Here is a 19,104-nt window from a genome sequence, read left to right on the forward strand (position 1 = left end):
ATTGATAATTTGTATGTTTTTCCTGATAAGTCTGGCTAGAGATTTATCAGTTTTACTGATTTTTACTTAAATAGCTTTTGGTTTATTGATTTTTGTCTGTTGCCTTTTTGCTTTCTATTTCATTGATTTCTGCTCATTTTTTTATATGGGTTATATTATCCTTTCTTTTTCTGATTTCTTAAGGTAAAAACTGAAGTTATTGAGACTTCCTTTTTCCTAATAAATGTTTACTGCTTTAGATGTCTCTGTAAATAGTGCTTTTGCTGCATCCTACAGATTTTGATATGTCATGTTAGTTTCCCTTTTGATTTCTTCTTTGACTTATGGGTTATTTAGAAGCATGTTATTTATGTCCAGATATTTGGGGATTTTTGAGTTGTATTTTGTATAATTGATTTCTAATTTAATTCCATTGTGGTCACAATTTATATGACTTGAATCTTTTAAAATTTACTTATTGTTATTCTTCCCAGTTAACTATTTGCAGATAACTGAACTGCTTTAAACTGTTTTAGACTATTTACATTTGAAGCAGTTACATTAAAGTGATTATTGACATAGTTAAGTTTAAATCTATCACCTTGCTATTGGTTTTTTATTTCTCCCATATGCTCTTTGTTCCTTTATCCCTCTTATTCTGCTTTCCTTTGGATTATTTTTTAATGACATTTTGTTTCTTTTGTTAGCTTATTACCTATAACTTTTTCCTTCCCCTTCACTTTTTAATAGTTGCTTTAGGGTTTACAGTATACGTCTTTAATTTATCACAGTGTACTTCGAAGTGATATTATACCACTTCATATATAGTATAAGAATCTTACAACATTGTATTTTCTCTCTCCAGTTATTGTCCTGTTACATTTTACTCCCATGTATGTTATACACTGCACAATATATTGTTGTCTTTTTTGTTAGTTTTTTTTTTTTAAAGAGATGGAGTCTCACTCTGTAGCCCAAACTGGAGTGCAGTGGCACAATCATAGGTCATTGCAGCTTCAGACTCCTCAGCTCTTCCCAAGTAGCTGGGACTACAGGTGCGTGCCACCACACCTGGCTGAATTTTCTATTTCTTGTATTGTGAGGTCTCACTATGTTGCCCAGGCTGGTTTTGAACTCCTGGCCACAAACAGTCCTCCACCTTGGCCTCCCAAAGTGTCGGGACTACGGGTATGAGCTACTGCATCAGGCCTAGTTTTAAAAGATATTTAAAAACTAAGAGGAAAGTCTTTTATGTTTACTTTCACCATTTCTGATACTTTCCTTTAGATAGATCCAGACTTTCATCTAGTATCTTTTCCTTCTCCTGAAGAACTTCCTTTAGCATTTCCTATAATATACATCTGTTGGTGATGTATTCTTTTAACATTTTAAGTTTGAAATTGTCTTTATGTCATCTTGTTTTTTAAAAGATATTTTCTCTGGGTATAGAATTTTTGCTTGACACTTTCCTTTTCTTTCTTTCTTTCTTTTTTTTTTTTTTTTCTTTTCTTAATACCCTAAAGATATGTCTTCTGGTTTGTGTTTCCGTGGAGAAGTCTGCTATTAGTCTTAGTTTTGTATTGTTTTGGAGTATTTTTCTCTATCTGCTTTTAAGATATTCTTTTTATTATTGATTTGAAGCAATGGGATTACGAGGTGGCTTACTGTAGTTTTCTTCATGTTTCTTGTGCTTGGGTTTACTGAATTTCTTTGATCTGTGGATTTATAATTTCCATCAAATTTAGAAAATTTTGGCCTATTTCTTCAAATATTTTTCTGCATCTCAGTCATTTGTGGACTCCCATTACTCATATGTTAGGCTTCTTGATGATGTTCTACAACTCATTTATATATATTGTTTCCTGTCTTGTTTCTCTCTGTGTTTTATTTTGCACGGTTTCTGTTTGCTATGGCTTTGGGTTCATTGGTCTTTTCTTTCCAGTGTTTAATCTGCTGTTAATCCCAACCAGCATATTTTTCACTCGAAACATTGTGTTTTCTTACCAGAAGAATCAATTTGAGTTTTTAAAAAATCTCATATCTCTACTTAACATACTTAATCTATCCCTCTACTTTTTTGAACATGTGAACAAGAGTTATAATAACTGATTTAATATTCTTCTCTAGTAACTTTGTCATGTACAGGTTTTTTTTCTATTGATTGAATTTTCTCATTATGAATGGTATCTTCCTACTTCTTTTTACGTTTGGTAATTTTTTTTTTTTTTGAGACAGAGTCTCACTCTTTTGCCCGGGCTAGAGTGAGTGCCGTGGCATCAGCCTAGCTCACAGCAATCTCAAACTCCTGGACTCAAGCAATCCTTCTGCCTCAGCCTCCCGAGTAGCTGAGACTACAGGCATGCGCCACCATGCCCGGCTAATTTTTTTTTTTCCTATATATTTTTAGTTGTCCGATTAATTTCTTTCTATTTTTAGTAGAGACAGGATCTCGCTCTTGCTCAGGCTATGTTTGGTAATTTTTGATTAGATTCCAGGCATTGTCAGTTTTACCTTGCTTGGTGCTGGATACTTTTGTATTCCCGAAAATATTCTTGGGCTTTGTTCTGGGATATATTAATAGTTAAGCTCCTTGGAAATGACTTTGTTCTTTGGAGGCTTGCTTTATGTCTTTGTTAGGTGGGACCAGAACGGTCTTTAGTCTAGAGGTCACTTTGTACCACTACTGAAAGTAGTGGTGTACTGAGCACTGTACTTGATGTACAGTGAATTATATAAGGTTTTCCACTCTAGCTGGTAGATATGCAAACTATTTCTGGCCCTGTTTTCTGCCCTTCAACGCAGTTGTTAAAGTGTCAGGAAGTTTGTGAGCTAGTTTAATTCTGAATAGAATTAAATTATGCAAACTTATAATTGAATCAATTACACTAAGAACAAGGGTAATGTTCAAAACTCATTTATATTATATATTATTATTTTTGTGCACTCATGGTAATTTACGTCTATTGTGTCCTTATGGTAGAAATATAATGTATAATATACTACCATATATTCCTTACCAACTTCTCATTCACTGATACTATGTTAGTAACTTGAAATTAGCCATAGTGGAAGTATACACACCATTAGTAACCCTGTAAACTAGGAACTAAATACCAGTGAACCTTCCATTGTTATGTTTTCCAGCATACCCTCACTGATGGGTGTCTTTCCCTTGGATACAGATCAGTATTTAAGAAGTACTTCTGAAGATCGACTGAGATCTTGTTTCCTCTCTGATTCTTTCTTCTTTTGTTGTGGAGAGTGTAGCTACCTCGGCCTCCGCAGACTCCTCACTTCCTCATCTTAACTCAGGGAAACCACTGAGCTTGCCTGGGATTGCCTTCCCTACTCTGCAATCTAGAAACTCTCCAAGTAGTAAGCTTGGAGGCAATTATAGGCTTTATCTTATTTATTTTTTTCTCTTTCGTTGGTCATTGTCCTGCATTGTCTGGTTTCCAGTGTCTGAAAAATATTTCATACATTTCATCCAGATTTTTGCTTCAAATGGAAGCATAAATCTCATCCCTGTTAATCTGTCTTGGCTAGAAGCATAAGTCTCTTGGAACAGTTTTAGATAGGAGAGTGACATCTCACTTGGTAGACCATGCATTTTTATGGGACAAGATGTAAGTAGAAGGACTAATTAAAAGGCATTTGGGTTAGATCAAATGAGAGATGATGAAGGCCTAAAGTTGGTCATGGATGATGATACTACAGAGGTGGGGAACAATTTGAAAAATATTTAAGAGGAAAAAATGCAGGGCTTGTTTACTCTGAATCACCAGTATAATGATAAATGAAGAATCTGTGCTCCATCCTAAGTTTATTGAATCTGAATTTCTGGGTGAGGTTTAGAAATTTGCATTTTAAGTGAGTACCTAGGTTAATGCTTAATGAATACTGAAGTTTTAGAAGATACAGAGTGATACGTAGTGATGTATCAGTGATATGTATATAGTGATATACAGTGATACAGAGTGGTTTTTTCAGAGTATGGTCACTGGGGAGCTCCTACATTGTAATGACATGAAGTGCTTAAGTAAATACGAAGATTGATGCATTCATGTCCAGGCCTGCTGAATCTGAATTTCTGGGGTGATTGGGTCCAGCGGTTTCTTAGACACACTGAAGTTTGAGAGCCAATATGTAGAAGTACTTCCCGGACATGATCTTTTCTGAACTTCAGAATAACCGTGAGAGGTACTAGACTGGTATTATATTTCCAATTTTATAGATGAAGAAATAAAGCACAGATAGGCAAAGTGGCTGGCCCATTGTGAGTTAATTATTGAAGACAGAGAATCACGCTTCCATCTCCTTCCACCAAATCCGATACTTTTCTTGCTGTCTTTCTGTTAACTATGAAATAGGCTTGTCTTTAAAACTGTAGAAGGCATCCAAGACATTGAACCCATGGTTCTAAACAATTTAGGGAGCCAGGAAAATGTGTTCTTCGGTTATGCTTTGTATCAAATAAAAATTTGGTTCAGCTCTTTATAGCAAGTAACTGTGAAAGGTTAATTGTCTAGGAAGGATGTTTCTGTCTTTGACCATTATCTTAATGCTTTTTACAACTGACATTGAATATCTCTTTCTTTTAAAATCATTGTATAGTGCACATATTTAGTATTTTCACTTGTAACAACTGAAGAATCAGGTACTGAATATGAGTCTATAGTATAACCTTTCTTCTGAATTTTTTCCAAGCTCTTATAAAACTAAAAAAAAATTTGCAGTGTCTCATAATTTAGGTTGCATGTAGCTTGAACTTCACAGTTTTATTTTTATAGTAAATTGTGTGTCTTATAACTTTGCTATGTCATTAAAACTGCTAATATTTTCTAGTGAAATTTTTGGTAGTCTTCTAAAGTGATTATATGTGTGCTATGACTCTGAAGTTCTTTAATCTGTTAAACGCAGTAGTACCAGAGTTAGATTGCAAGTAGTAGGAAAAGTAATTATTTTCAGTGAAGATTGGTTTTGGGGTTTGCTTTTGGACTGTTTGAATAGTCAACAATTTTATTAGTACATGAAAATAAGCAAAACTTTGTACTAAAGGATAAATAAAAAGTCTTTAGGAATAGGACTTAAATAGTTTGTTTTCCATTTTGCTTGCTTTTAAAAAGACAAATTAGCTAAGTTTTTAAAATTTCTGGAAATAAGTTGCTATAGTTAAATAATTCAAATGAAGAAAATTATTGTAACTTTTCATAATTCAAAGTATGTGCTTCAGAAAGCATATAGCATTGTTGCTGAATGCTTAAATTTGAAATGTATAGCAAATGAAATGAACACAATGTAGGGGCTATAAGAGCTTTGGCTAGTTTAATTTCCTTGTTACAAAAGAGGTTGTGACAACCTTTAAATTTAGGAATACTTAGATCTGTGTTAAATTTTTTTTTTAATTTGTATAAATTTATAGGGTACAAGTGTAATGTTGTTACGTGGATATATTGCATTGTGGTGAAGCAAGAATTTTTACTATATTCATCACTGAAATAATGTATCCATTAAGTAATTTCTCATCATCCACCTTGCTCCCACCCCTCACCCTTCCAAATCTCCATTGCCGATGATTCCATACTCTACATCCATGTGTGAACATAATTTAGCTCCCACTTGTAAGTGAGAACCTGTGGTATTTGTCCTTCTGTGTCTGAGTTGTTTCACTTAAGGTAATGGCCTACAGTTCCATCTGTGTTGCTGCAGAAGACATGATTTCATTCTTTTTTGTGACTGTATATATACCACATTTTCTTTATCCAGTCATCTGTTGATGGACACTTAGGTTGATTCCGTATCTTCAGTATTGTGAACAGTGCTGTGCTAAACATACCAATGCAGATATCTTTATGATGTGATTTCTTTCCTTTTGGGTAGATACCCAGTAGTGGGATTGCTGGATCAAAGGGTAGTTCTATTTTTAGTTCTTTGAGAAATCTCCATACTATATTCCATAGAGGTTGTACTAATTTACATTGCCACCAACAGTATATAAAAGTTCCCTTTTCTCTTGTGTACTAAAATAAAATCTTAACCCCCTCCCCACCTGACTGAATGGACCCTCTCTTGGCCAACAGCCAACTGAGTTGCTAGCCATAAGAAGGGAGGTCAGACATGCCGCATCATTTTCCCCTGCCTTCTTGGAGATATCCTTTGTAACTCCTTAACAGGCCTAAGGCTATGCAAAACAAAGCTTAAACCACACCTGCAGGTCCTCAATCCACACGGCAAATCACTTGAGTCTGGGCATATGGCCAGTGGCTTGTCTCTGGTTAACAGACTTCCTTATTTATCTTGAAACATTTCAAGCCTTTGGACAAAACTTCATTTCAACCCACCTATAACCCGTAAGCCCCCTGCTTTGAGATGTTCCATCTTTTCAGGCAAAATCAATGTACACCTACAACTTCACGTGTAATTCCTGTCTCCCTGAAATGTGTAAAACGAAACTGTAACCCAGCCACAGCCAGTCCACTTGCTTAAGGCTTCTGGGTCATGTCTCTGTGCCATGGTCATCAAATCTGGCTCAGAATAAACCTCTTTAAGTTATTTTACAGAGTTTAGCTTCTTTTCTGTTGACAATTTGCATCCTTGCCAACACCTGTTATTTTTTGTCTTTTTAATAATAGCCATTCTGATTGATATAAGATAATATCTCATTGTGGTTTTAATTTGCATTTCTCTGATGATTGGTGATGAGCAGCATTTTCTTATATATTTGGTGGCCATTTGTTTGTCTTTTGAAAAATATCTGTTTGTGCCCTTAGCCCACTTTTTATTGTTTTTTGTTGTTGAGTTGTTTGAGTTCCTTGTAAATTCTGAATATTAGTTTCCCTGTCAGATGTGTAGCTTGCAAATATTTTTTTCCATTTTACATGTTGTCTTTTCACTATTTTGATTATTGCTTTTGCTGTGCAGAAGCTTTTTAGTTTAATTAAGTCCCATTTGTCTATTTTTACTGCCTCAGCCTCCCAAGTAGCTGGGACTACAGGCATGCACCACCATGCCCGGCTAATTTTTTCTATATATTTTTAGCTGTCCAATTAATTTCTTTCTATTTTTGGTAGAGATGGGGTCTCGCTCTTGCTCAGGGTGGTCTCGAACTCCTGAGCTCAAACAATCCACCCGCCTCGGCCTCCCAGAGTGCTAGGATTACAGGCGTGAGGCACCGCGCCTGGCCGCATTTGTCTATTTTTATTTTTGTTGCCTGTGCTTTTGAGGTCTTAGTCTTGAATTCTTTGCCGAGATCAGTGTCCAGAAGAGTTTTCCCTATGTTTTCTTTTAGTGCTTTTATAGTTTTTGGTCTCATATTTTGTTAAATTTTTTATGGTGCTAATTAAGATATTTTTTAATGGTTCAGAACAAATAAATAGAGAACTGTGTTTGAGGGTAGATACCGGTATTTCTCAATAACTCTGTATTGTTAATGAAACTTTTCACTGAGAATACCTGAAGGGTTGACAACTCCCATAACACATTTTATCCACCAAACTGGTAGGATTAGGTTATCTACATTTTCTAAGATTTTTACCTTCTTTTTATTGTGTAGAATTTGGAGTGACACATCATGGTGAATCATTTTAGAATACCATACATAGGCTTCTTTTTGTATGTATGAACATTTTTTTGTAGCTCATTTTTTTCACTAATAAACTGGTTAAAATGACTAAATGACTTAAAATTTTTTTTTTTAAGGCAGAGTCTCACTCTGTTGCCTGGGCTAGAGGGCTGTGGTGTCAGCGTAGCTCACAGCAACCTCAAACTCCTGGGCTCAAGGGATCCTTCTGCCTCAGCCTCCCCAGTAGCTTGGACTACAGGCGTGTGCCACCATGCCTGGCTAATTTTTTCTATGTATATATTTTAGTTGTCCAGCTAATTTCTTTCTAAATTTTTTTTAGTAGAGATGGGGTCTTGCTCTTGCTCAGGCTGGTCTCGAACTCCTGAGCTCAAATAATCTGCCCGCCTCGGCCTCCCAGAGTGCTAGGATTACAGGCATGAGCCAGCGCGACTGGCCTAAGATGACTTAAAGTTTTATATAATGCTTTTTGTCATCATTGTAAGCACATGGATGTGTTTTTTTAGACTTGTAATCAGCAACCAAGTTTGTTTTTAAGAAGCGTGCTTTTAAAGAATGTTTGTGCAGCTACATTGATTTCTTTTAAATCACGTTTATTTTCTATTTACTTCCAAAATACCTTTAACAGAGGGATAATTAGCCTATAGAGGGATAATCGAAAGTGAAAAGATTACTTCAAAATATATCAAATATTTTAAAGTTACATTTAAAGTCATGATCTTTTTATACTTCATTCTTAAGCATTATAGATTCATTCCTTAATGTATTATAAAACACAAAGAAAGTACTTTTCTGTTAACGTCGAGCAATTACAGACTTCTGGGAAATAAGATATATCTATATTGATAGTAAGAAAAGGAATCTGAGGAACTCTCAACTTTGTAAGAATTTTAATTTAGAATTAAATTTAGAAAACTTGTGAGTACTCTCTGAGAAGAATTTGTGTTACCAAATGATCTCAGTTTGTTGAAGATAACATGTATTTCACAATTAAACGTAAGGAATAGTTTGTGAGATTTATTAGGAAATGAAGTGCGCTATATAAGTGTTCAGAAATATTACTGCTTTTATCCACGGATCTATAAACAGTAACACATCCATAGTGACTATATTGTGGTTTCCCTTCACAGATACCAAGTTGTGCTAGTACAACCATATAAATAATTAATACCTGAAGTCTCAATGTAACATGGACATTAACAGTGATGACAGATAAATACAGACGATTGGGAATCAAATACTAGGCGAAACACTTTTAAAAAGGTAAGAAAAAAATGTGATCTTAATTAAGGCCACGTGGGGTTTAGTTAGAAGTAATTGACTTAAGTTTCTTTTTCAGTGTATCAGGCTTTTAAGAAACACGTCTGCAGGATCCTGTCTCTCTTAATGCCAGTAGAACTCAGCAGTAAGTATCAGTTCTGCTGTGAAAGCAATAGTTGCAGGTGTCCTTGCCTGATAAATATCATAGTAGATGATGTTCCTATAGGTTCACTATAGCAACATCATCTATACCCTACAGGAACATCATCTATACCCTATAGGAACCCTATAGGGGTAGGGTAGTAATGTGGCTGATTGGAATTTGATAGAATGTTAGAATGGGCACACCCGTGTATGCTCAGAGACACATTTTGTATCGTAGATCCTCTTTCCTTCTGACGATTGCCACCACCTTCTCGTGCTATAGAATGTAATGTTTTACCATGTTTGTGAAAGGCTTCAGGGTTGGGTACAAATGAGTTGTCAATTGGCGTTTTTGTTATAAGAAGAGTGAATTTTCAAGTCAGGGGTTACTTCATGTAGGATCATGTTTTTACTGTGCTTCCCCTTCCCATGTTAACTGAGAACATTTTTTAATGTACTGTAGTATTAAAAGGCTATATTTAGGTAATTTTCCTACCTTGTGCTTTTAAAAGAATTTATAAGGCATATTTGGGAGAGGTTGCATCTACAGATATTAACCCTATTCCCCTTCTAACTAAAACACTAAGCTATTTTTACTACACAATAACTTTAGTTTACAAGGTTTTATAATTGTATCAGTCTTTAAATTGTAACACTTCACCAAGATAGTGTCACTTTTAGCATATCTACTTTAATGCTGTAATAAAGTGACAATTTCCATCATAAACATGTGCTGGTCTTTTTTCTGGTATTCTTCCTTGTTTCCAGATGGGCATTCATAATAACCCATTTAGCCAGATTGTACATTCTCTGAAGAGGATATCATAACACATTATTGTAAAGTAAAAATTTAATTAACCAGACTGTTCCAAGAAATGAAATATAATTAGATTAATTAAAATATCTGGCTAACTAGGTGCTAAAACAAGAAAATTCTTATTGTTTTTGTCCTTGTTGAAAATACATATGTCAAAAATAATAGAAATTTCCTTTTTCCTTTGAATCTTTTACTGCTTTAATAAGCATCAAGGTTATTCTGCAGGTATAGAAGACTTGGTTGATTCTTTGCTATACATAACCTAAATGATTTTTGTGGTTCAGTTTTGCATACTTGAAGTCCAAAATTTGGAAAGTCTTCTAGGATAAGAGATTATAAATTCTGTTATGAAAAATCTTATCAAGGCAATCTTTAGGTCATAGCAAAAAAATATTGCCTTAGAGCAGACTATAGAAAAGAACTGAGTCATATTTTGACTCAAACCTAATACCGAGTAGTTGTAAGGATTTGGTTTATTTCAAGCTCTTTTTGGTTTGTTTTTGTTGATTTCTAAATCCTATTCCAACTTCTTAATATCCCTGAGGCTATAGACTTACCAGGAAGCACCGAAGATATCACTATGAACAGATTCTATTTCCTCTTATTATAGAGGGAGTAAATCTATTAGCATAAGTTAATTTTCTTCTTTAATTCTTTTTTTTTTATTATTTTATTTTAATGAAAGGAATTTAGGAGGTTCTAGTATTCTCCATGGCTGAAGCTGAGAGTCTGAAACCCTGATGCTTAAGCTCTATTCTAGATCATAGCTCCAACTCCTTCAGGATATAAGGAAAAGAGATAATATTACCACAATGATAGATCTTTGGTTGTACAGGTAAGTTATTTAGTTTTGCAGTAGTGAAGATAACTGTAGTTTGATTTTTTTTTTTTTTTTCTGGTGGGAGGGGGTTGCTACTTTTCTATACTTCATCCTCTGTGGAAAATTGTATAGACTGGCCGGCTGTTTATAGGCATGTAGAACTATGGGGTATGGGTTAGGGATGAACTATTTTCCCACTTTTTTCCCAAAAGGGGATAAATGAAGTGATTGAGTATGTTGGAATCTCTAGATCATTAAATCTATCTTTGATACCTTAGGTATTTTGGATTCAAAGGGCATTATGAAATTCCTTGACTTCTCTTTGCTCCCAGTTGTCTTAAATGTATATTCATTCACTTCTTCTATCTATTTATCAGTCATCTGTCATATATCCACTTCTCTTAATGGGAAAGAAAGAAGAAACCCCTTTATATAACACAGTACATAATAGAGTTCCCAGACTTAAAAGAGGTGAATATTAAGAACCTGAAGTTGAATTGCATGGGTGGTCCCCAGATTTTACCCTTCTACTTGTAACCTTATAGATATGGTGATAATTGCACAGCCAAAGTAATTTGTCTTAAAAGAAGTATATGACATGCATAGCCTGAACATTATTAAACACTTCATGTTTATGTTCTAGACAACTAGGAAAGTAATCGTATTGGTCACACTTCCCAGTTGCTTTTATTCTCTTTTTCCTTTTACTTTGGTTTGTCTATTTGACTATATACCGGTATCATGACTAGTTTCCTAAAAATTGTCACTTAGTAAAACCAAATATAATCAGTATCGACTAGAACATTGATGTTGATGGAGGATTGCCAGCCTCTCAATTAAAATAAAATATACCACTTTGGTGATGATAATAGGAGCAAAGCTTATAGCCAGGGTCTTTGAAATATCTTTTTGAGATTTCTTTCTCTTAAGTAAGTAGCTGGAGCAGTGTATCACTAGGTGAGCCTTTTTTGTTTAATCATATTCCTTTTAGTTGTTATTGATACAGTTCTACAGATGTGATCGATCACAGGGGCTAGAAATTTATCATTTGAAACATAGTGGATTGTATTTTAGAGAATGTTTCATAATCCTGTAGTTAGATTTAGGTAACAGTAGGTTCAAATTTAGGGGAGGGTAGTTTAACAGCAAATAAGGATATGTGGAATTATGGGTAGGATTTGGGGCTCACTATGAATGCAGAGGCTGAAATTTGATTGACTGGCCTATCTCAGATATACCCTCCAGTAGGATGAAAATTTGTGAAGGTGGAGAAGAGAGGAAGGAAGTCTGGTTACTTTTAGTGGTTGATCACTTCTCTTCCTTCTGTATTCTAGAAAGTCCCACTACTCATTAGTTGGTGGATAGTATATAGGAAAAATTTCATTCTGTTCATTAGATTGGGTTTTGTCCATATGAATATATTAACTAATGATTTCACCTAATTCTAAAACTAGAATGATTGAATTTCTATTTCCAAATGGGCACTGGCTAGGGTTATCAGTGTACCCCCTATTTAGTTAACCAGCAAGGGTATTTTCTGAGATAGTTTGTAAATGAGTTCACTTCTATTCCCTTAGCAACTTAATATTTGGCAGGAATATAATTTTGTGCTCCAAACCTCTTAATTGGATTCTTCAGTAACTTTGTATTATTTAGCTAAAATGAGGAAAACGACTCCTTTGGTCTATAATACTTTGCTAAGCATGGCAAAACAATGTTGAGACTTGGTTGAGATAATCTAGACTTTTTTTTGTTTGTTTAAGAGACGGAGTCTTCTCTGTGTTGCCCGGGCTATTCCAGAACTCCTGGGGTCAAGTGATCCTCTAGCCTCAGCCTCCTGAGTAGCTGGGACTGCAGGTGCATGCTTCTGTACCTGGCTAATCTAGACCTTTTTAATTGCACCCCCCCCCCCGCTTTTTATTGGAGACAGAGTCTTGCTCTGTCACCCCGGTAGAGTGCAGTGACGTCATCATAGCTCATTGCACCTCAAACTCCTGGGCTGAAGTGATCCTCCTCCCTCAGCCTCCCGAGTAGCTGGGGCTGCAGGTGCATGCCATGACATCTGCTAATTTTTCTATTTTTAGTGGAGATGGGGTCTTGCTCTTGCTCAGGCTGGTCTCAAACTCCTGAGCTCAAGCAGTCCTCCTGCCTTGGCCTCCCAGAGTGCTAGAATTACAGGTATGAGCCACCAGGCCTAGCCATTAGTCCCTTTTTGTTAGTTGAATTTCATGCTTAGTTTATTAGCTAACTGTAGAAAGTATGTGCCTTTTGGTATGCCTATCCAAAATAAAAAAGATATGAAGAAAAAGATTAGAAGGAAAGATCATCAAAGGGAAGACTGGTAAAATTTTATTTAACTCTAATCTTAATTTTAACCTGTTTAGATTAGGCACAGTGGCTCAGGCCTGTAATCTTAGCACTCTGGAAGGCTGAGATGGGAGGATTGCTTGAGATCAGGAGTTCTGAGACCAGCTTGAGCAACAGCAAGACCCCATCTCTACTAAAAATAGAAAAAATTGGCTGGGTGTGGTGGCATGTGCCTGTAGTCCCAGCTACCTGGGAGGCTGAGGCAGGAAGATTGCTTGAACCCAGGAGTTTGAGGTTGCTGTGAGCTAGGCCACAGCACTCTAGGCAGGGCAACAGAGCAAGACTCTGTTTCAGAAACAAAAACAAAAACAAACTTTTTAAAACCAGTTTATTACCTCAAGTGTATGTAACATGTTAATTTCAGGGCAAGAGATTTTTATAGTCCTCTGTTTGGTGCTTCCTTAGCCAGAGGGATCATGGCCTTAGTTATAAATTTTTAATTATTAGGATCCAGTAAGGAATTAAAGGGAGTATAAATAGGTCTCATTTAGTTTGAAACTTGATGACTATTATTTTATTAGAATTCTGTCTGAGTGCAGTGATCTAAGGCAGTACATATGAATCATCCGGAAATCTGACTCAGTGGTAGGTACGTCTGAGGCAGGGCCTGATGTATTCTTCATTTCTAACAAGCTTCCAGGAGATGCCCATGATTGCGTTGCAAGAGTTTAAGGCACTAAAAGGATCCTTGGTATAAAACAGATTCTCTTTGGCTCACGCCTGTAATCCTAGTACTGTGGGAGGCCGAGGCGGGCAGATTGTTTGAGCTCAGGAGTTTGAGACCAGCCTGAGCAAGAGCGAGACCCCGTCTCTACTAAAAATAGAAAGAAATTAATCGGACAACTAAAAATATATAGAAAAAATTAGCTGGGCATGGTGGCGCATGCCTGTAACCCACCTACTTGGGAGGCTGAGGCAGGAGGATCGCTTGAGCCCAGGAGTTTTGATGCCATGGCACTCTAGCCTAGGCAACACAGTGAGACTCTGTCTCAAAAAAAACCCAAACAAAACAAAACAAAAAACAGGTTCTCTTTAAATACAGATCAGTAGTACAGGACTTGAAAATCCTAAAACTTGGGCTTCATGGTAGTTGTTGAATGAAATAAAAACATTTTTAGGGAGTAAAAGAAACAGCAGTTTAATCTTTATTAAACTATATTAATCAGTATTTTGATATTTAATCTTTCATATTAATCAGTGTTTTAATATTTTAATCACTAGAATGATGAAGAAATAAAATAGGCCCTCATTAGGTGGTATTTTATACTGATTTTTATATATACTCTATTAGAGGATCTGAGTGCTACTAATAATAGATTTATTTCATCCAAAGTAGTGTCTCTTTTGAGAAGTTTGTGCTGCAAGACAGAGATTTTTATTCAGATTGGTGTGGAAAGAAAAGGTCTAGGAAGCCCTGTTATTAGAATCATTTAAGAGGTTTATATGCCCTTAATTACCATTGCATTTTAAAAAGTAAAGATTAACAGATTTTTTTGTGTGTGTGTTTATAAAATATTACTCTTGCTAGTATTCATTTTGAATCATAAATTATGGACATAATTAAATTAGCATTAAGATACTTGTGTTACATTTTGTAAGTAATTTATAAAATTAACTTATTGTTACATTTTTGTGTGTGTATTGGCATATGTATTTAATATTTAAAAATCAGGAATCTTCAAATTTGAGAGCTACAGATTTGGGTACATGAAACAAATACATTGCTTTTAATATTTTTCAGTTTGTGTTGTTTTAAAACATCATTTGAAATTTAAGTTTTTTGCAACCAAAAGTGGAAATTTATGGGACATCCAGTGTTTGTTACCTGTGGATAAATACAGAAAGACTATAATCTTGATGACAGGATATTAGCAAAAAACAATTACATGTCAGAGGTCCGTTTAATGAATCCCAAAACAAGTAAAAGTTTACTGTAAGAAACGTATTTGTAAGTTCTGATAGCTGTTGTGTAGTTATTTTTCACTTTATTACTATGAAATTCTCTTGAACAAATAATCATGCTTTAATTCCAGGGCTGGTTTTGAGAATTTTGTCAGATTTTTAAAAGTTGTTAATTAAAAGTTAAAAGTTTGCCATACTTTGAAACAAAACTAGATTCAGCCAACTTAAATATTTTACAGGGCACTTTCTCAATTCATTGTCTGCAGGCAAAGGGAGACAATTTCCTTTAATGTTCCTTTTTTGTATGTGGTAGCATTTTGCCTTGTCTTCTGTACTTCTTCTAACCTTTCCACTATTAGATACTCAGTTGAGGCAAAGGATATATATGAGGAAAGGAGAGATTGTATTTGATTTTCAGAGAAGGGGATAGAATGGCATTTGGAGGGTTATATGAGAGGAGGGAGGCTGTTGGAAGGATGACCAAAGGCAGGGGGAAGGGGATTTTGAAACTTTGCACTACAGCCATCACTGACCTCTTTCTCTAACAACCATCCTGTCCTCTGTTCAAAGCTAGGCAGTGGCAAAGTATCTTGTGATAGCTGAATAGAAGAGGAGCAGGGGAATAGAGACTTGAAATGTTTACAACTCCTTTATTCTGCTTCATGGGAGAACCTTTGGAAAACATCACTAAATCACTTAGTGTCTATCCAAATGGATTAATCTGGGCATTTTTCAGTATCCCTCATGTTTCTGTCTTATAAACGCCAAGCATCCACACCAGAAAACCTGTTCATCTCCCAAATCATGCATCAAAACTGGCATACAAAGGAGTTCAGAGAAGGAAAGAGTGGGATTATATGTGTACTCATGATTTCTTAAGTGTAAATGTTTGCTTCAGAGGCTTTTTTTCCATTTTCTTCTATCCTCTTTAGAATACTTCCTTTCACTTGCTAATTTATGGCTTTATTTCTAGAGAGTTGGAAGGCTTGGCATTGGTTTGTTTTGTTCTTAGCCAGTGCAAGCTAGAATTGTGATTTCTGTCTGTCAATTTCATTACAAAAAATTCTACTACAACCAGAATTTTTTGGATGCCAAATTGTTTGTTATCAAGGGATTTGACCTGAAACTCATTTTGTAAGAGGGAATGAAAAAGAGGAGAGCTTGCCTGTCTATCTCCCAGGAATGTTTTGAGAAAATATGAGAAATGATGAGAATAGTTTTTATAAGATAGCTGCTATATAAATTTAAGAGTATTGTTTTAATAACCAAGATGAAATCACATGTTTAAGATAGATCTTTTTTGGGTACTTTGTGCCTATTTGAGAGGCAGATATAAGAGAGGCAGGTAAAGAGCTTGGTCTCTAGAGCCCTGTCCTACCACTTACTAGCATTGTGACATTGGACAGATTACTCAAACTGTCCTTGCCTTCTTCATTTGTAAAGTAGGGATAATAGTAGCATCTATCTGAATTGTTGAGAGACTTAAGTGAGTTAATATATAGAAAGAGTCATGGAATATATTAAGTGCCATGAAATTGTTAGCTATCATTAATACCATTATAGGAAATGTTAATAAAATAATTTTTATTGTAATTTATTAATATTGGCTATACTTGGATTAAAAAGTTATAGTTTCATGCTTTTGTTCTAGGTATATTAACTATTACCTTTTTCTCATTATTTTGTTTACGTTTTTGAAGGTTTCCCAATGAGTGGATCATGATGACCGTATTGTAGGGACTTGCCATAGTATGGCTGCTTCCCGATCTACTCGTGTTACAAGATCAACAGTGGGTTTAAACGGCTTGGATGAATCTTTTTGTGGTAGAACTTTAAGGAATCGTAGCATTGCTCACCCTGAAGAAATCTCTTCTCATTCTCAAGTACGATCAAGATCACCAAAGAAGAGACCGGAGCCTGTGCAAATTCAGAAAGGAAATAATAATGGAAGAACCACTGATTTAAAACAGCAGAGTACCCGAGAATCATGGGTAAGCCCTAGGAAAAGAGGACTTTCTTCTTCTGAAAAGGATAACATAGAAAGGCAGGCTGTAGAAAATTGTGAGAGAAGGCAAACGGAACCTGTTTCACCAGTTCTAAAAAGAATTAAGCGTTGTCTTAGATCTGAAGCACCAAACAGTTCAGAAGAAGATTCACCTATAAAAGCAGACAAGGAATCAGAACAGAGGAATACAGTAGTGGACAATGATGCAGATTTTCAAGGGACTAAACGAGCTTGTCGATGTCTTATACTGGATGATTGTGAGAAAAGGGAAATTAAAAAGGTGAATGTCAGTGAGGAAGGGCCACTTAATTCTGCAGTAGTTGAAGAAATCACAGGCTATTTGGCTGTCAATGGTGTCGATGACAGTGATTCAGCTGTTATAAACTGTGATGACTGTCAGCCTGATGGGAACACTAAACAAAATAGCACTGGTTCCTATGTGTTGCAGGAAAAATCAGTAGCCGAAAATGGGGATTTGGATACCCAAACCTCAATGTTCCTTGACAGTAGGAAGGAGGACAGTTATATAGACCATAACGTGCCTTGCACAAATTCAGAAGTGCAGGTCAAGTTGGAGGACCACAAAGTAGTAACTGCCTGCCTGCCGGTGGAACATGTTAATCAGCTGACTACTGAGCCAGCTATAGGCCCCCTTTCTGAAATTCAGTCATCTTTAAGGGATTCTGAGGAGGAAGTAGATGTGGTGGGAGATAGCAGTGCCTCAAAAGAGCAGTGTAATGAAAGCACCAATAACGACCTGGACACAAGTCTTGAGAGTATGCCAGTCTCTGGAGAACCAGAACCATCTTCAGTTTTAGACTGTGTTTCAGCTCAAATGATGTCTTTATCGGAACCTCAAGAACATCGTTATGCCCTGAGAACCTCACCACGAAGGGCTGCCCCTACCAGAGGCAGTCCCACTAAAAGCAGTTCTCCTTGCAGAGAAAATGGACAATTTGAGGAGAATAATCTTAGTCTTAATGAAACAAATGCGACTGTTAATGATAACATAAGTCAGTCTCCTACAAATCCTGATGAAATTTCTCAAAATGAAAAAGGGATACGCTGTGACTCTCAAAATTACGGAAGTGAAGGACTAAGTATGCCACCCTCAGAGGCAAGACTCAATAGTGGACATTTGCCATCTGCCAAAGAGAGTGCCAATCAGCACATTACAGAAGAGGAAGATGATGATCCTGATGTTTATTACTTTGAATCAGATCATGTGGCACTGAAACACAACAAAGAGTATGTGTAAATATGGTAACCATGACTTCTGCTTTGTTTATTATTCCCCAAGTTTTCAGTATCCATAAATGTCCATTTATAGTATTACAGCTAAAAATTAATGTTTTAGCTGAAATTTTAGGTTTAACATAATGACTTTCTCAAATCTTAAAAAAGAAAGCTGTGAAAAACGAAAGACTTTAAAACTCTATTACTCTTCTCTGTGACATTATGATCTTGCCAGTTCTGGTATTTCACACATTTCAATTAGAAAAGACATGGTTGGTGGTGTTTTTGTTTTTTAGTAAGTTTTATACCATTTGAGTTAATTTATAAAATGGAAACATCTTGAGTTATCACAATACACTTTTATAGTTCCACATAGTGTAGAACAATCAATAAGTGCTTAGACAACGTCTAGATATGGGAGATCTAGTAGGCTAGAAATCTACTTTTATCTTAGTTATATTTAATTCCCAATGAAAATTTTTTTTTAAAAATGTGCTTTATGCAACATCTTTGATTTTTGTGACTTAGAGAAGTAGATATTACTGTTAACACTAAGACAGTATGTTGTAATTAGCATATTAGCAAGAGTTAGTCTACACTATATACTACACTATAGTTTACATAAAACATTTGACACAGCTTTTTCTGATATTAAATATAAAGGAAGACTGTAGCTTAAAATGGTATCGGCTCTCAACCTTTGCTATAAAGGGGTTTTTGAAAATAAAGAATTCTGCGTCCAAATTCTTCACAGTTTTGCTTAGATTTCCTTTAAAATATTCTAGGCAGTAACACAAATGAATTGGAGCTATGTCTAAATAATCCTGAAAGGAAATGTAACAAATAGCACTCATCATAAATATGATGAGCAGCAGTAAAAGACGGACTTCTAAGTTAATCACCTTTACTGTCACGGGATAGTCTTTTAACTTAATACCGCAATCAGATCATATACGCTGTGCAAAAATACTTTGAGGAATTTTTTTTCAGTTTTT

The 19,104-nt window shown here is 35.5% G+C and overlaps 1 protein-coding gene across 1 annotated transcript in view; it reads left to right on the plus strand.

The window, feature by feature from the left end:
• Window positions 1–8,688: 8,688 nt before the first annotated feature.
• ZZZ3 (zinc finger, ZZ-type containing 3) overlaps window positions 8,689–19,104 on the plus strand; it is an 88,276-nt gene continuing 77,860 nt past the window's right edge. Inside the window, exons 1-3 of the mRNA XM_012661037.1 lie at window positions 8,689–8,821; window positions 8,898–8,963; window positions 16,569–18,121. Coding sequence (XP_012516491.1) covers window positions 16,620–18,121 — 1,502 coding nt within the window. The 5' untranslated portion in view covers window positions 8,689–8,821; window positions 8,898–8,963; window positions 16,569–16,619. The remainder of the gene's footprint in view (window positions 8,822–8,897; window positions 8,964–16,568; window positions 18,122–19,104) is intronic.

The sequence above is a fragment of the Propithecus coquereli genome, unplaced genomic scaffold (genome assembly GCF_000956105.1).
Source record: "Propithecus coquereli isolate 6110/MARCELLA unplaced genomic scaffold, Pcoq_1.0 Scaffold7, whole genome shotgun sequence".
Lineage (NCBI taxonomy): Eukaryota > Metazoa > Chordata > Mammalia > Primates > Indriidae > Propithecus > Propithecus coquereli.